The sequence below is a fragment of the Saimiri boliviensis genome, chromosome 15 (genome assembly GCF_048565385.1).
Source record: "Saimiri boliviensis isolate mSaiBol1 chromosome 15, mSaiBol1.pri, whole genome shotgun sequence".
In the NCBI taxonomy this organism is placed as follows: Eukaryota; Metazoa; Chordata; class Mammalia; order Primates; family Cebidae; genus Saimiri; species Saimiri boliviensis.
In genome coordinates, this window is record NC_133463.1 from 88,090,985 (window position 1) to 88,103,945 (window position 12,961).

The 12,961-nt window shown below is 44.4% G+C and overlaps 1 protein-coding gene across 4 annotated transcripts in view; it reads right to left on the reverse strand.

The window, feature by feature from the left end:
* Window positions 1–12,961, reverse strand: part of TRAPPC9 (trafficking protein particle complex subunit 9) — a 722,918-nt gene that overhangs the window by 474,135 nt on the left and 235,822 nt on the right. For all 4 annotated transcript variants that reach the window (XM_074387191.1, XM_074387190.1, XM_074387189.1 and 1 more), the window contains one exon: window positions 1,675–1,799. In XM_074387191.1, the coding sequence (XP_074243292.1) occupies window positions 1,675–1,799 (125 nt within the window). The remainder of the gene's footprint in view (window positions 1–1,674; window positions 1,800–12,961) is intronic.

Sequence of the window (12,961 nt, forward strand, 5' to 3'; positions counted from 1 at the left end):
AACGCATGACCCATGCACAGGTAAAGCTGGCGGCTTCGGGAGGTGCTCTCTCGCTCTGCTTAGCCTTTGCCCACCATCAACTGTCTCACTCCCAACCAGCGACTGGCCACCGATCCACTGTACCCCAGCCACACAACAGCCCAGTGCAAAGCAGCAGGCAGAGGGCCCCTGTGTGGTCCAAGCCTTCTCCCACCAAGGCTCCCCGCTCCGAAGCCAGTGCTGTCTCCAGCAGCCTTTCTGAGAGCCCCAAGGGGAGACCATGTGTGTAGACAGGGAGAAGAGAGAAACGTGTCGCTGCTCTCCACAGCAGACAGAGTGTAGCCACACACTGGGGGCCTGAGCTGCAGCTCAAACGTAACGATGCCAGGGTCGGAGGAGCCTGAACACAGAGTCAGACGGCAATGAGGATGCGGCTGCAGGAAGCTGGAGGCGATGTGAAAGCCGAGGGGCTCTCGGAGAAAGCCACCTCCCCAGCCCTCCCTGCCTCAAGCCCACCGCAACAGCACCCTCCTGCATTTGGTAGCTCCGTGCATATCACGTGTCACGCAGTTGCACACTGGGGCCTCTGCTGCCTCTGCTGGAAGCTTCTCCCACACCAGTCCCTTGGCTAACACAAGAGCCCAGCAACACAGTAACCAAGCTGCTGTGTGGACAGAAGCTCTCCAGGAATGGGGCCGTCCTCATGACCAACAACCCCTTTCTTCACTGCAGAGCAGTGAAGGGGAGAGGACTCTTCCCCGAAAAGCAGCTCTGCATAACTTCGATCCACTGACATGACCTCTATCCACCGGAACTGGCCTATTCATTCCCTCTTGCCATGACCTCATCAGACAACACACCATGCTCCTCACCCCTCCTGCTGGTTTAGAGACAGCAGCCCCAGCGCCTCAAATCCACTGTATCACTGACTCACAAGCATCTTGGCCAAGTGATTCTGATGTTCCTAACCAGTCAATGCCCTCTTAAATTTTGGCATGAGGACTGTAAACGACATCCCAAAGGATGATCCTGAACATACGCATGCCTGAAAGTGATGTTGCTGCCTGCAGCCTGGTCACCGCTCTTAGGCGCTGCAGCCCTCCTGCTCTACACACTGGCCCTGGGCCGGCTCAAACAGTCAGCGCTTCCCACGTGCTGAAGACGCAAAATCCCGAACCAGTTGTGTAGACCTCTCCGCCGAGCCAGCAGCTACCTCTGCTCGTGCTGGCCCACAAGCCCCGCGCCACGCAGCTTTGCACTGACATTCACTTGTTACCGGCATATCTGTCTTGGCTTCCTTGGTGCTTCCAAACCAACAACTGGGAAGAGTTGCCAAAAGATTAAGAAAAATGTACAGGGTAAACATCCGAACTGAGAATAAGTATGCAATAAATAAACTTTTCAAATGAATAGAAGAACGGCAGGAGAGATGCCGCTTTAATCACCGCACTCCTGGATTCAGCCCACAAATCTCCGTGTTCCAAGGACACGAGAGTTTGCAACACCAAACAGTGCACTCAAGCTTCCCTGTGACTGCTTTCCGAAACACTGTCCAAGAACAAACACTACTGAGAATCCAGCTTTCAGACACACACAGCCTCTCCTTTCTGAAAAGGGCTCGAAGCTGCGCTTCAGAAAAGACTCTGTAGAAGCCCAGACGTCGCATGGCAAGTGCCGCCTGCAAAGCCAACTCACCTTCACGTGGCTGTAGTCACCTGCTTTGCTGCTCTCAGGGGGGTTCACAGGTTTGCCCTCCACTCGGGGCCGAACAACCTGCCGAAAAGGACTGGACAGGGGAAAACCACTCACGCTGATTCCATCTGCAAAATAAGAACAAAACTCCTAAGTAACATGCCAGCTTGGTTTTGGGGGTTTTTGTTGGTGGTGTTGCTGTTGTTTCGATGGATGTTGCTCTGTTGCCCAGGCTGCAGTGGTGCAACCTCTGCTCACTGCAATCTTTGCCTTCCAGGCTCCAGTGATCCTCCCACCTTAGCCTCCCTAATACCTGGGACTACAGACTACAGGCACGCAACCACACATGGCTAATTTTGGTATTTTTTGTAGAGATGGGGTTTCACCATGTTGCCCAAGCTGGTTTTTTGTTTTTTTTTTTAATGTAAGGGATTTTGTTCAAAAATTGTGACAGTAAGGAGCATGCCAGTTTCTGTCCTGACGTTCTATCTTAAATCAGTTACACCCGCCTGATGTGTGCTCCATAAGCACACATTTACATCCACTATGAGTTAAAGTTGAGAGTGTATCACTCCTTAAAAAGGACAACTCCTCACCATCTGGACGTGATGGCCGAGGCCCCAGTCTTCCCTCTGCGTATGAACCACACGGAGCCCATCTCTCCCCTGAGCCTCTGCTGAGCTGCTCCTCAGGCTGGAATGAGTCCCCCTCCCTTAGTGCAGCCAGGTGTCTCTTGCTGCTTGACGTTAGTCAAAATGCCACCTCCTAGCCCAGCTTCAAGCAGCCACCACTCTCTGCCACAAGACCCTACTGAAACCTCCAAGGAGCACACGCGGCCATCTGTTTTTTTTTTTTTTTCTTACTAGTTAGCATTATCTATCAACTCATCCGTCTAACCCACAACTCACCTTTAAGTCCTCTCTGCATCTCATAACATATGTCCAACCCAAAAGGAAATCCTGCTAGCTCTCAGAGTATATCCAGGACGGCCCTCGTGGCCGGCGCCCACTCAGAGTCACTGCCGTTTCCCTCCTGGCTCTTCTCCCCTGTTGCCTTCACTCCTTTACCTAAGTCAACTCCCCAGACAGTGGGCAGAGCTTCCTGAGGAAAGGGGGCTCACACCCTGGCCCTGCCACTCAACAGGAGATGCCAAAGTCTGCACTGATGTCCAGGGCCACTGTGTGATCCAGCCCTCAGTCACCCTCCAATTCCCAGTTAACGGAAGAGAAGACCTGGCTGGAGGAATGAGTTATTGGACTACAGTTGTATATATTTTCAAGAATGTAAAGATACCACCTCGTAAGAAGTTATTTTCACGTAGCTGCAGTTCCTAACAGAACCCAGCTGGCCTATAGGAGAAGTCAGAGTCTGCCTATGAGTCTGGCAAGTATCACAGAGTGCCAGCGTCAACCAGGCGACAAGAACAAACCACTAGAGGCAACCAGTGCAAAAAATAATGTTAATAATGATTTGGGCTTAAGATACGGGGAACAGCAGACAAAAGAGCAAATGGTAGAAAATGAGGGTGGTAAGATGTCAGCTCACATCAGTATGACACTTTACAGTTTCTTTTTTTGAGACAGAGTTTCGATCTTTGGCCCAGGCTGGAGTGCAGTGACACAAACTTGGCTCACTGTAACCTCCGCCTTCTGGGTTCAAGCGATTCTCCTGCCTCAGCCTCCTGAGTAGCTGAGATTACAGGTGCTCACCACTGCGTCCGGCTAATTTTTGTATTTTTAGTAGAGACGGGGTTTCACCATGTTAGCCAGGCTGATCTTGAACTCCTGACTTCGTGATCCGTCCGCCTTGGCCTCCCAAAGTGCTGGGATTACAGGCGTGAGCCACCGCGCCTGGCCGACACTTTACGGTTTCTAAACTTGCCCCCATTTCATTTATCCTTTTTTTTTTAAGTTCCGGGGCACATGTGCAGGGTGTGCAGGTTTGCTGCACAGGTGAACTTGAGTGCCGTGGTGGCTCGCTGCACCTGTCAACCCATCACCGAGGCATTAAGGCCAGCATGCGTGAACTATTTTTCCTAATGCTCTCTCTCCCCTCACTCCACCTCCTGACAGGCGCAGTGTGCGTTGTTATCCTCCCTGTGCCCATGTGTTCTCACTGTTCAGCTCCCACTTAGAAGGAAGAACATGCAGTCTTTGGTTTTCTGCTCCTGTGTTAGTTTGCTGAGGATAATGAAACTTGCCCCTATTTAAAAGATCAGCAATAAAAAGCTGCCCATAGTCATACCGGCAACAACTGATCCTAAGCATAGCACTACACGCGAACGGATGTTTAGCGGACTTGACTGGACGGATGGATGGGTACCTGGGTGGCAGGTCAGAAACACACTAGGTGGTTTTGATCCCAAGCCGAGGATCCTTTTCACTTTCACACAGTTGTTGGGAAAGAAAATTTCAATGGCTGCTCATTTCCAACGAACCCAACTAAGTCACTTCTCATTAAGAAACTAAAGCTTCTTGTGATAAGATGAAGAGTATTTACTTTTAATTGATACAAAATGTGTATTTCAAAATTCTCAGTCACTTAGACCCAAGGCCCTATGCCTAACATCTCTTTGCAAAAATATACAATTACTCGAGTATAATAGAAATAGTTCATAATTTAAAAAAAAAGAGAGAACACTTTTCTTAAGCATCATTTGCTAAGGTAAGTTCCCTTAAGTAATTCAACGTTCAGGATGCCAAACAATGTTCAAGTGGGTAAAGAAGAATTAAGAAATTTTTTATTTAGAGGCTTCAAATCTCCAAAAGCTAAATTTTCTTAAGTTAAAAAAGTCTACTTGAAAAGTTCATTACACCTTAGGCTCAAAATAGCACATGAAGGAACCAGACATTGTGCGTCTATAAGAAAAATGACAAACTGATCTGTTTCTGTTGGTAGTGCCTATGGAATACACGTCTGAAGACTGTGATCAAGCACTTAAGAGTAGGGTCCTCTCGGCCAGGCATGGTGGTTCACGACTGTAATCTCAGCACTTTGGGAGGCTGAGGCAGAAGGATCACAAGGTCAGGAGATCGAGATCATCCTGGCCAACATCGTGAAACCCTGTCTCTACTAAAATATATTTTTTTAAAAAATTAGCTGAACATGGTGATGCGTACCTGTAGTCCCAGCTACTTGGGAGGCTGAGGCAGGAGAATTGCTTGAGCCAGGGAGGCAAAAGTTGCAGTGAGCTGAGATCACACCACTGCACTCCAGTCTGGCGACAAAGCAAGACTCTGTCTCAAAAAAAAAAAAAAAAAAAAAAAAAAAAAAAAAGTAGGGTTCTCTCTGCACTTCAGAGAAAACAGAGGTGCCCAACAGGACCCTGTTCAAGCATTGCATGCAAGCAGCAAAGGTCCACCTGACATCCCACAAGCAGCTCAGGCTGAAGAGGCACGAAACGAACTTTAGAAGATTCTACTCCTCACAACATGCGAGGCTACTCAGACCAGCTCAGCCACTGAGAACAGCTAGAAAACATAGACAAAATAGTCTTAAAATCCATGCAAGCATCAGAGAGCTAAGAAGAACTACAAGGCTACTGTCTGGCAGAAGGGCAAAAGACAGAGACAGGAGCCTGCAGATTTCAGAAGAGTTCACCAAGAGGCTGAGAATCTGAGCAGAACCTCTGACATATTCAAAGGACTCGATGTGAAAAACACTGGTGTTCAGTGTTCCCCATGGAGAGTGGACAGTAAATCCGGGAAGCTTCAGGCAGGGCCACAGAGTGAAGGGGATACTGGAAATAAGGCAGCGCTCACTGGGACTAAGGCCCAGCTTTGAGCCATGTTAGGCCCTGCAATTGGATTTATGCCATTTTTCTACCAAAATCCATTCTTCGTCACCCCTTGTTCTACCCCCTCTTTTTTTTTTTTTTTACCTTTATGCATTGGTAATTCTCTTCCCTCTGACAACCAGACATCCTGATATCCCTCATTTTTGGTCTCAGTTCAAATGCTCCCTCTTCCATAATGCCTCCCCTAGCTGCCCTAATGGAAAGCAAGTACATCTTCCTGGAGTTCCAGCATCTTCTCGGTCCTAAGACCCGTGCCTACCTCCTGTTGACCTGTACACAGGCAGAGAGCCCAAGGGTAGGAGGTCAGAGGGGTCAGGGCTGAGGTGCAGCTCCCCTTCTATCTGGCTGAATGACCTTCATCAAGTCACGTAACATTCTATGAGCTTCAAGTCCATCATCCCCCAAATGGGAATAATTAGAACACATATACTGAGGGGTTATATAAAGAATAAATGAATTACTGCATAGGAAGTATTGATCTCAATGCCTGGTGCATAGCAAGTATTCAGTAAAAAGAGCTGTTAGCATTCTTACTACAGCAAATTACACGTGTCTTAGATTCCTTCATGACTATAAACTCCTTGAAGACTAACTTCTTGTCAGATTCACCACTGTGTCCCTCATAGTAGCTAATGCAGGCTCTAGCAAACTGTAAGCCCTCAGTAAATAGTAACTAAATGAATGAATAAATTACAGGGTCAAATCCAATACTTAGTTGACATGCGAACAGTTTACACACACACACTCAACAAAAATTCCATCATTCCAAAGTCACATTCAACACCCAACTCCTAGTTAACTGAAATTCATCAGGGATTAAGAAACCAGAAGATGGCTGAATAGGAACAGCTCTGGATTGCAACTCCCAGCAAGAAGGCAGAGGGTGAGTGATCACCCCATTTCCAAATGAGTTTTTACTGCCTACAGACCAGAAGATTCCCGAGCAGAAAAGCATCATGAGTCTCCAGCAAGGCTGTTTCAGCCGACGCAGTGGGTCTCCACACAAAAACTGACACAAATCTGAGCGGCCATTTCAACTGGCACCTGGAACACCTGGGAGAGAGAGTCGCCCACTCAATTGAAAAAAAAAGGGGGGTTGAAACAGGCAGCCAGGTGATCAGGCTCGGCTGGTCCCACCCCTACGAAGACCAGCAATCTGAAACACTCTGGATTGAGAGTTTCACAGCAAGCACAGCTGGAACCAGGACGGTCCAACTCTGTCAAGGGAGGGGTGTCTGCCATTATCGAGGCAGTCCACCACTACCGAGGCAGTTCACCATTACTGAGGCAGTCCAGCATTATTACCAAGGCAATCCGCCATTACCAAGGCAGTCCGCCATTACCAAGGCAATCCGCCATTACTGAGGCAGTCTATTACCGAGAGAGTTCGCCATCACTGAGGCAGTTCACCACTACGGAAGTAGTCTGTCATTTACAGAACCAATCTGCAATTACTAAGGCAGTCCACCATTACAGAGATAGTCCGCCATTACTGAGGCAGACCGCCATTACAAAGACAGTTCTAATCATACCTCTATAAACAAAACTGCAAGGAAGTTCACACAGCAGCTGGGCAGAGCCCACGGCAGCTCAGCAATGCCTCTGCTGGCAGACTGTGACTAGGCTACCTCCTCACTGGGCAGGGCATCTCTGAAAAAATGCAGCATCATGTCAGGAATGTATAAATAAAGCCCCACCTTCCCAGGACAGAGGACCTGGGAAAAAATGGCGGTTATTAATTCTGCTGCAACAGGCTTAAACGTACCTGCCCAGCAGCTCTGAACGGAACAACAGAGTTCACAGCTCAGCAGTTGAGCTCCTATAAGGGACAGAATGTCTCCTCAAGCAGATTCCCGACCCCCATATATCCAAAGAGACGTCTCATAAAGGAGAGCTCAGGCTGACATGTAGTGAGTATCCTTCTGGGACAAAGATAACAGAAAAAGAAACTGACAGTAACCCTTACTGTTCTGAAGCTGCCGCAGGTGACTCCCAGGCAAGCAGGGTCTGGAGTGGACCTCCAGCAGTCCTACAGCAGAGGGGCCTGACTGTTAGAAGGAAAACTAAAAAACAGAAAGAAATAACTTCATCATCAACAAAAAGGAGTCCACTCAGAGACCCCATCTGAAAATCACCAACTATAAAGACTACAGGTAGATAAATCCACTAAGATGGGAAGAAACTAGTGCATAAAGGATGAAAACACCCAAAACCAGAATGCCCCTCCTCCTCCAAGGGATCACAACTCCTCACCCACAAGGGAACACAACTCCTCACCCACAAGGGAACCAGGCTGGATGGAGAAGGAGTTTGATGAAGTGACAGAAACAAAGCTGCATAAAGTGGGTAATAACAAACTTCTCTGAGCTAAAAGAACATGTTCTAAGCCAATGCAAAGAAACTAAGAACCTTGAAAAAAGTTTTGGCAAAATGCTAATGAGAAGAAATGGCATAGAGAAGAATATAAATGAATTGATAGAGCTGAAAAACACAACACGAGAACTTCTGGAAGCATACACAAGTTTCAATAGCCGAATCGACCAAGCAGAAGAAAGGATATCAGAGACCGAAGACCAACTCAATGAAATAAAATGAGAAGGCAAGATTAGAGAAAAAAGAGTGAAAAGAAATGAACAAAGCCTCCAAGAAATATGGGATTGTGTGAAAAGACCTAATCTATCTTTGACAGGTATACCTGAATGTAACAGAGAGAATGAATCCAAGCTGGAAAACACTCTTCAGGTTATTATCCAGGAGAACTTCCCCAATCTAGCAAGGAAGGCCAATATTCAAGTCCAGGAAATACAGAGAACACCACAAGATATTCCTTAAAAAGAGCAACCCCATGGGCACATAATCGTCACATTCTCCAGGATTGAAATGAAGGAAAAAATGCAAAGCACAGCCAGAGAGAAAGGTCAGGTACCCACAAAGGGAAGCCCATCAGACTTACAGCGGATCTCTCAGCAGAAAAACTATAAGCCAGAAGAGAGTGGGGACCAATATTCAACATCCTTAAAGAAAAGAGCTTTCAACCTAGAATTTCATATCCAGCCAAACTAAGCTTTGTAAGCAAAGGAGAAATGAAAGCCTTTACGGAAAAACAATTGCTGAGAGATTTTGTCACCACCAGGCCTGCCTTACAAGAGCTCCTGAAAGAAGCACTAAACATAGAAAGGAACGACTGGTACCAGCCACTCCAAAAACGTACCAAATGGTAAAGAGCATTGACACAATGAAGAAACTATATCAACTAATGGACAAAACAACCAGCTAGCATCAAAATGGCAGGATCAGATTCACACATAACAATATTAACCTTAAATATAAATGGGCTAAATGCCACAATCAAAAGACACAGACTGGCAAATTGGAGAAAAAAAAAACCCATCAGTGTGCTGTACCCAGGAAACCCATCTCACTTGCAAGGACACACACAGACTCAAAATAAAGGGAGAGAGGAAGATTTACCAAGCAAATAGCAAAAAAAAAAAAAGCAGGAGTTTCAATCCTAGTCTCTGATAAAATGGACTTTAAACCAACAAAGATGAAAACAGACAAAGAAGGGCATTACATAATGGTAAAAGGATCAATGCAACAGGAAGAGCTAACAATCCTAAATATATAGGCGCCCAATTCAGGAGCACCCAGATACATAAAGCAAGTTCTTAATGATCTACAAAGAGACTTAGACTCCCACACAATAATAGTGGAAGACTTTAACACTCCACTGTCAATATTAGACAGATAACAAGACTAAAAATTAACAAGAATATCCAGGACTTAAACTCAGATCTGGACCAAGCAAACCTAATAGACATCTACAGAACTCTCCAACCCAATCACAACATATACATTCTTTTCAGCACCACATCACACCTACTCTAAAATTGACCACAAAATTGGAAGTAAATCACTCCTCAGCAAATGCAAAAGAATGAAAATCATAACAAACAGTCTCTCAGACCACAGTGCAACCAAATTAGAAATCAGGATTAAGAAACTAACTCAGAACCGCACAACTTCATGGAAACTGAACAACTGGCTCTTGAATGTTGACTGGACAAACAATGAAATGAAGGCAGAAATAAAGATGTTCTTCAAAACCAATGAGAACAAAGACACAACGTACCAAAATCTCTGGGACACATTTAAAGCAGTGTCTACAGGAAAATTTATAGCAATAAATGCCCACATGAGAAGCAAGGAAAAAGCTAAAATCAACAGCCTATCATCAAAATTGAAATAGCTAGAGAAGCAAGATACAAAAAACTCAAAAGCTAGCAGAAGACAAGAAATAACTGAGATCACAGCAGAACTGAAGGAGATAGACACACACGAAAATCCACCAAAACATTAATAAATCCAGGAGCTGGTTTTCTAAAAAGATCAAGAAAACAGACCACTAGCCAGATTAATAAAAAACAAAAGACAGAAGAATCAAATAGATGTAATAAAAAATGATAAAGGGGATATCACCACCAATTCCCCAGAAATACAAACCACCATCAGAGATTACTACAAACAACTCTATGCACACAAGCCAGTAAACCTGGAAGAAATAGATAAATTTCTTGACACTTGCATCCACCCAGCTTAAACCAGGAAGAAGTTGAAACTCTGAATAGACCAATAACAAGGGCTGAAGTTGAGGTGGCAATTAATAGCCTAACAACCAAAAAAACCCCAGGTCCAGATGGGTTCACAGCTGAATTCTACCAGATGTACAAAGAGGAGCTGATATCATTCCTTCTGAAACTATTCCAAACAATACAAAAAGAGGGAATCCTTCCCAAATCATTTTATGAGACCAACATCATCCTGATACCAAAACCCAGCAGAGAATCAACAAGAAAAGAAAACTTCGGGCCAATATCCGTGATGAACATAGATGCAAAAATCTTGATTAAAATACTGGCAAACCGATTGCAACAACACATCAAAAAGCTTATCCACCATGATCAAGTAGGCTTCATCCCGGGGATGCAAGGCTGGTTCAACATACAAAAGTCTATAAATGTAATTCACCACGTAAACAGTACCAAAGACAAAAACCACATGATTATCTCAGTAGATGCAGGGAAGGCCTTTGACAAAATTCAACAGCCCTTTATGCTAAAAACTCTCAATAAACTAGGTATCGATGGAATGTATCTCAAAATAATAAAAGCTATTTATGACAAACACACAGCCAATATCATACTGAATGGGCAAAAACTAGAAGCATTCCCATTCAACTCTGGCACTACACAAGGATGCCCTCTCTCACCACTGCTATTCAACATAGTATTGGAAGTTCTAGCCAGAGCGATCAGGCAAGAAAAAGAAATAAAGGGTGTTCAATTAGGAAAGGAGGAAGTCAAATTGTCTCTATTTGCAGATGACATGATTGTATATTTAGAAGACCCCACAGTCTCAGCCCAAAATCACCTGAAACTGATAAGCAACTTCAGCAAAGTCTCAGGATACAAAACCAATATGCAGAAATCACAAGCATTCCTATGCACCAATAACAGACAGACAGCCAAAACAAGAGTGAACTCCCATTCACAAATGCTACAAAGAGAATAAAACACCTAGGAATACAACTAACAAAGAATGTAAAGGACCTCTTCAAGGAGAACTACAAACCACTGCTCAAGGAAATAAAAGAGGACACAAACAGATGGAAAAACATTCCATGCTCATGGTAAGGAAGAATCAATATTGTGAAAATGGCCATACTGCCCAAAGTAATTTATAGATTCAACACTATCCCCATCAAGCTACCTATGACACTCTTCACAGAACTGGAAAAAACCACCTTAAACTTCAGATGGAACCAAAAGACAGCCCGCATAGCTAAGTCAATCCTAAGCAAAAAGAACAAAGCTGCAGGCATCATACTACAGGACTTCAAACTATACTACAAGGCTACAGTAAGCAAAACAGCATAGTACTGGTACCAAAACAGAGATATAGATCAATGGAACAGAACAGAGGCCTCGGAGGCAAAGCCACACATCTACAACCATCTGATATTTGACAAACCTCACAAAAACAAGCAATGGGGAAAGGATTCCCTGTTTAATAAATGATGTTGGGAAAACTGGCTAGCCATGTGCAGAAAACAGAAACTGGACCCCTTCCTGGCACCTTACACTAAAATTAATTCCAGATGGATTAAAGACTTAAACATGAGACCTAACACCATAAAAGTCCCTGAAGAAAACCTAGGCAAAACCATTCAGGACATAGGCGCAGGCAAGGACTTCATGACTAAAACACCAAAAGCATTGGCAACAAAAGCCAAGATAGACAAATGGGATCTAATTAAACTCCAGAGCTTCTGCACAGCGAAAGAAACAATCATTAGAGTGAACCAGCAACCAACAGAATGGGAAAAGTTTTTTGCTATCTACCCATCTGACAAAGGGCTAATACCCAAAATCTACAAAGAACTAAAACAGATTTACAAGAATAAAACAAAGAAACCCATTCAGAAGTGGGCAAAGGATATGAACAGACACTTTACAAAAGAGATTTATGTGGCCAACAAACATATGAAAAAAAATGCTCATCATCACTGGTCATTAGAGAAATGCAAATCAAAACTACATTGAGATACCATCTCATGCCAGTTAGAATGATGATCATTAAAAAATCTGGAGACAACAGATGCTGGAGAGGATGTGGAGAAATAGGAACACTTTTACACTGTTAGTGGGAGTGTAAATTAATTCAACCATTGTTGAAGACAGTGTGGTGATTAGAAATAGAAATTCCATTTGACCCAGCAATCTCATTACTGGGTATATATCCAAAGGATTATAAATTGTTCTGTTATAAAGACACATGCACACTTATGTTCATTGTAGCACTGCTTACAATAGCAAAGACCTGAAACCAACCCAAATGCCCATCGATGATAAACTGGACAAGGAAAATGTGGCACATATACACCATGGAATACTATGCAGCCATAAAAAACGATGAGTTCATGTCCTTTGTAGGGACATGGATGAATCTGGAAACCATCATTCTCAGCAAACTGACACAAGAACAGAAAATCAAACACCACATGTTCTCACTCATAGGTGAGTGTTGAACAGTGAAAACACATGGACACAGGGAGGGGCGCACTACACACTGGGGTCTGTTGCGGGGGACTAAGGGAGAGACAGCAGGGGGTAGGGAGTTGGGGAGGGATAACATGGGGAGAAATGCCAGATATAGGTGATGGGGATGGAGCAGTAAACCACATGGCCATGTATGTACCTATGCAATAATCCTGCATATTCTGCACATGTACCCCAGAACCTGAAGTGCAATAAAATATTTTTTTAAAATTCATCAGGTAGATTTGTGCAAAGACTTATTTGTAAAGACTCAATCAAAAGCTATTAAGTTTGAATGAGTTAATTTTTTCTTTTTTTCTCATTTCTCTCAGTACCACAGATACAATTTATAAAAACCTCTCCATGACACCATGATGCCTGCTATAAAGGGTACTGG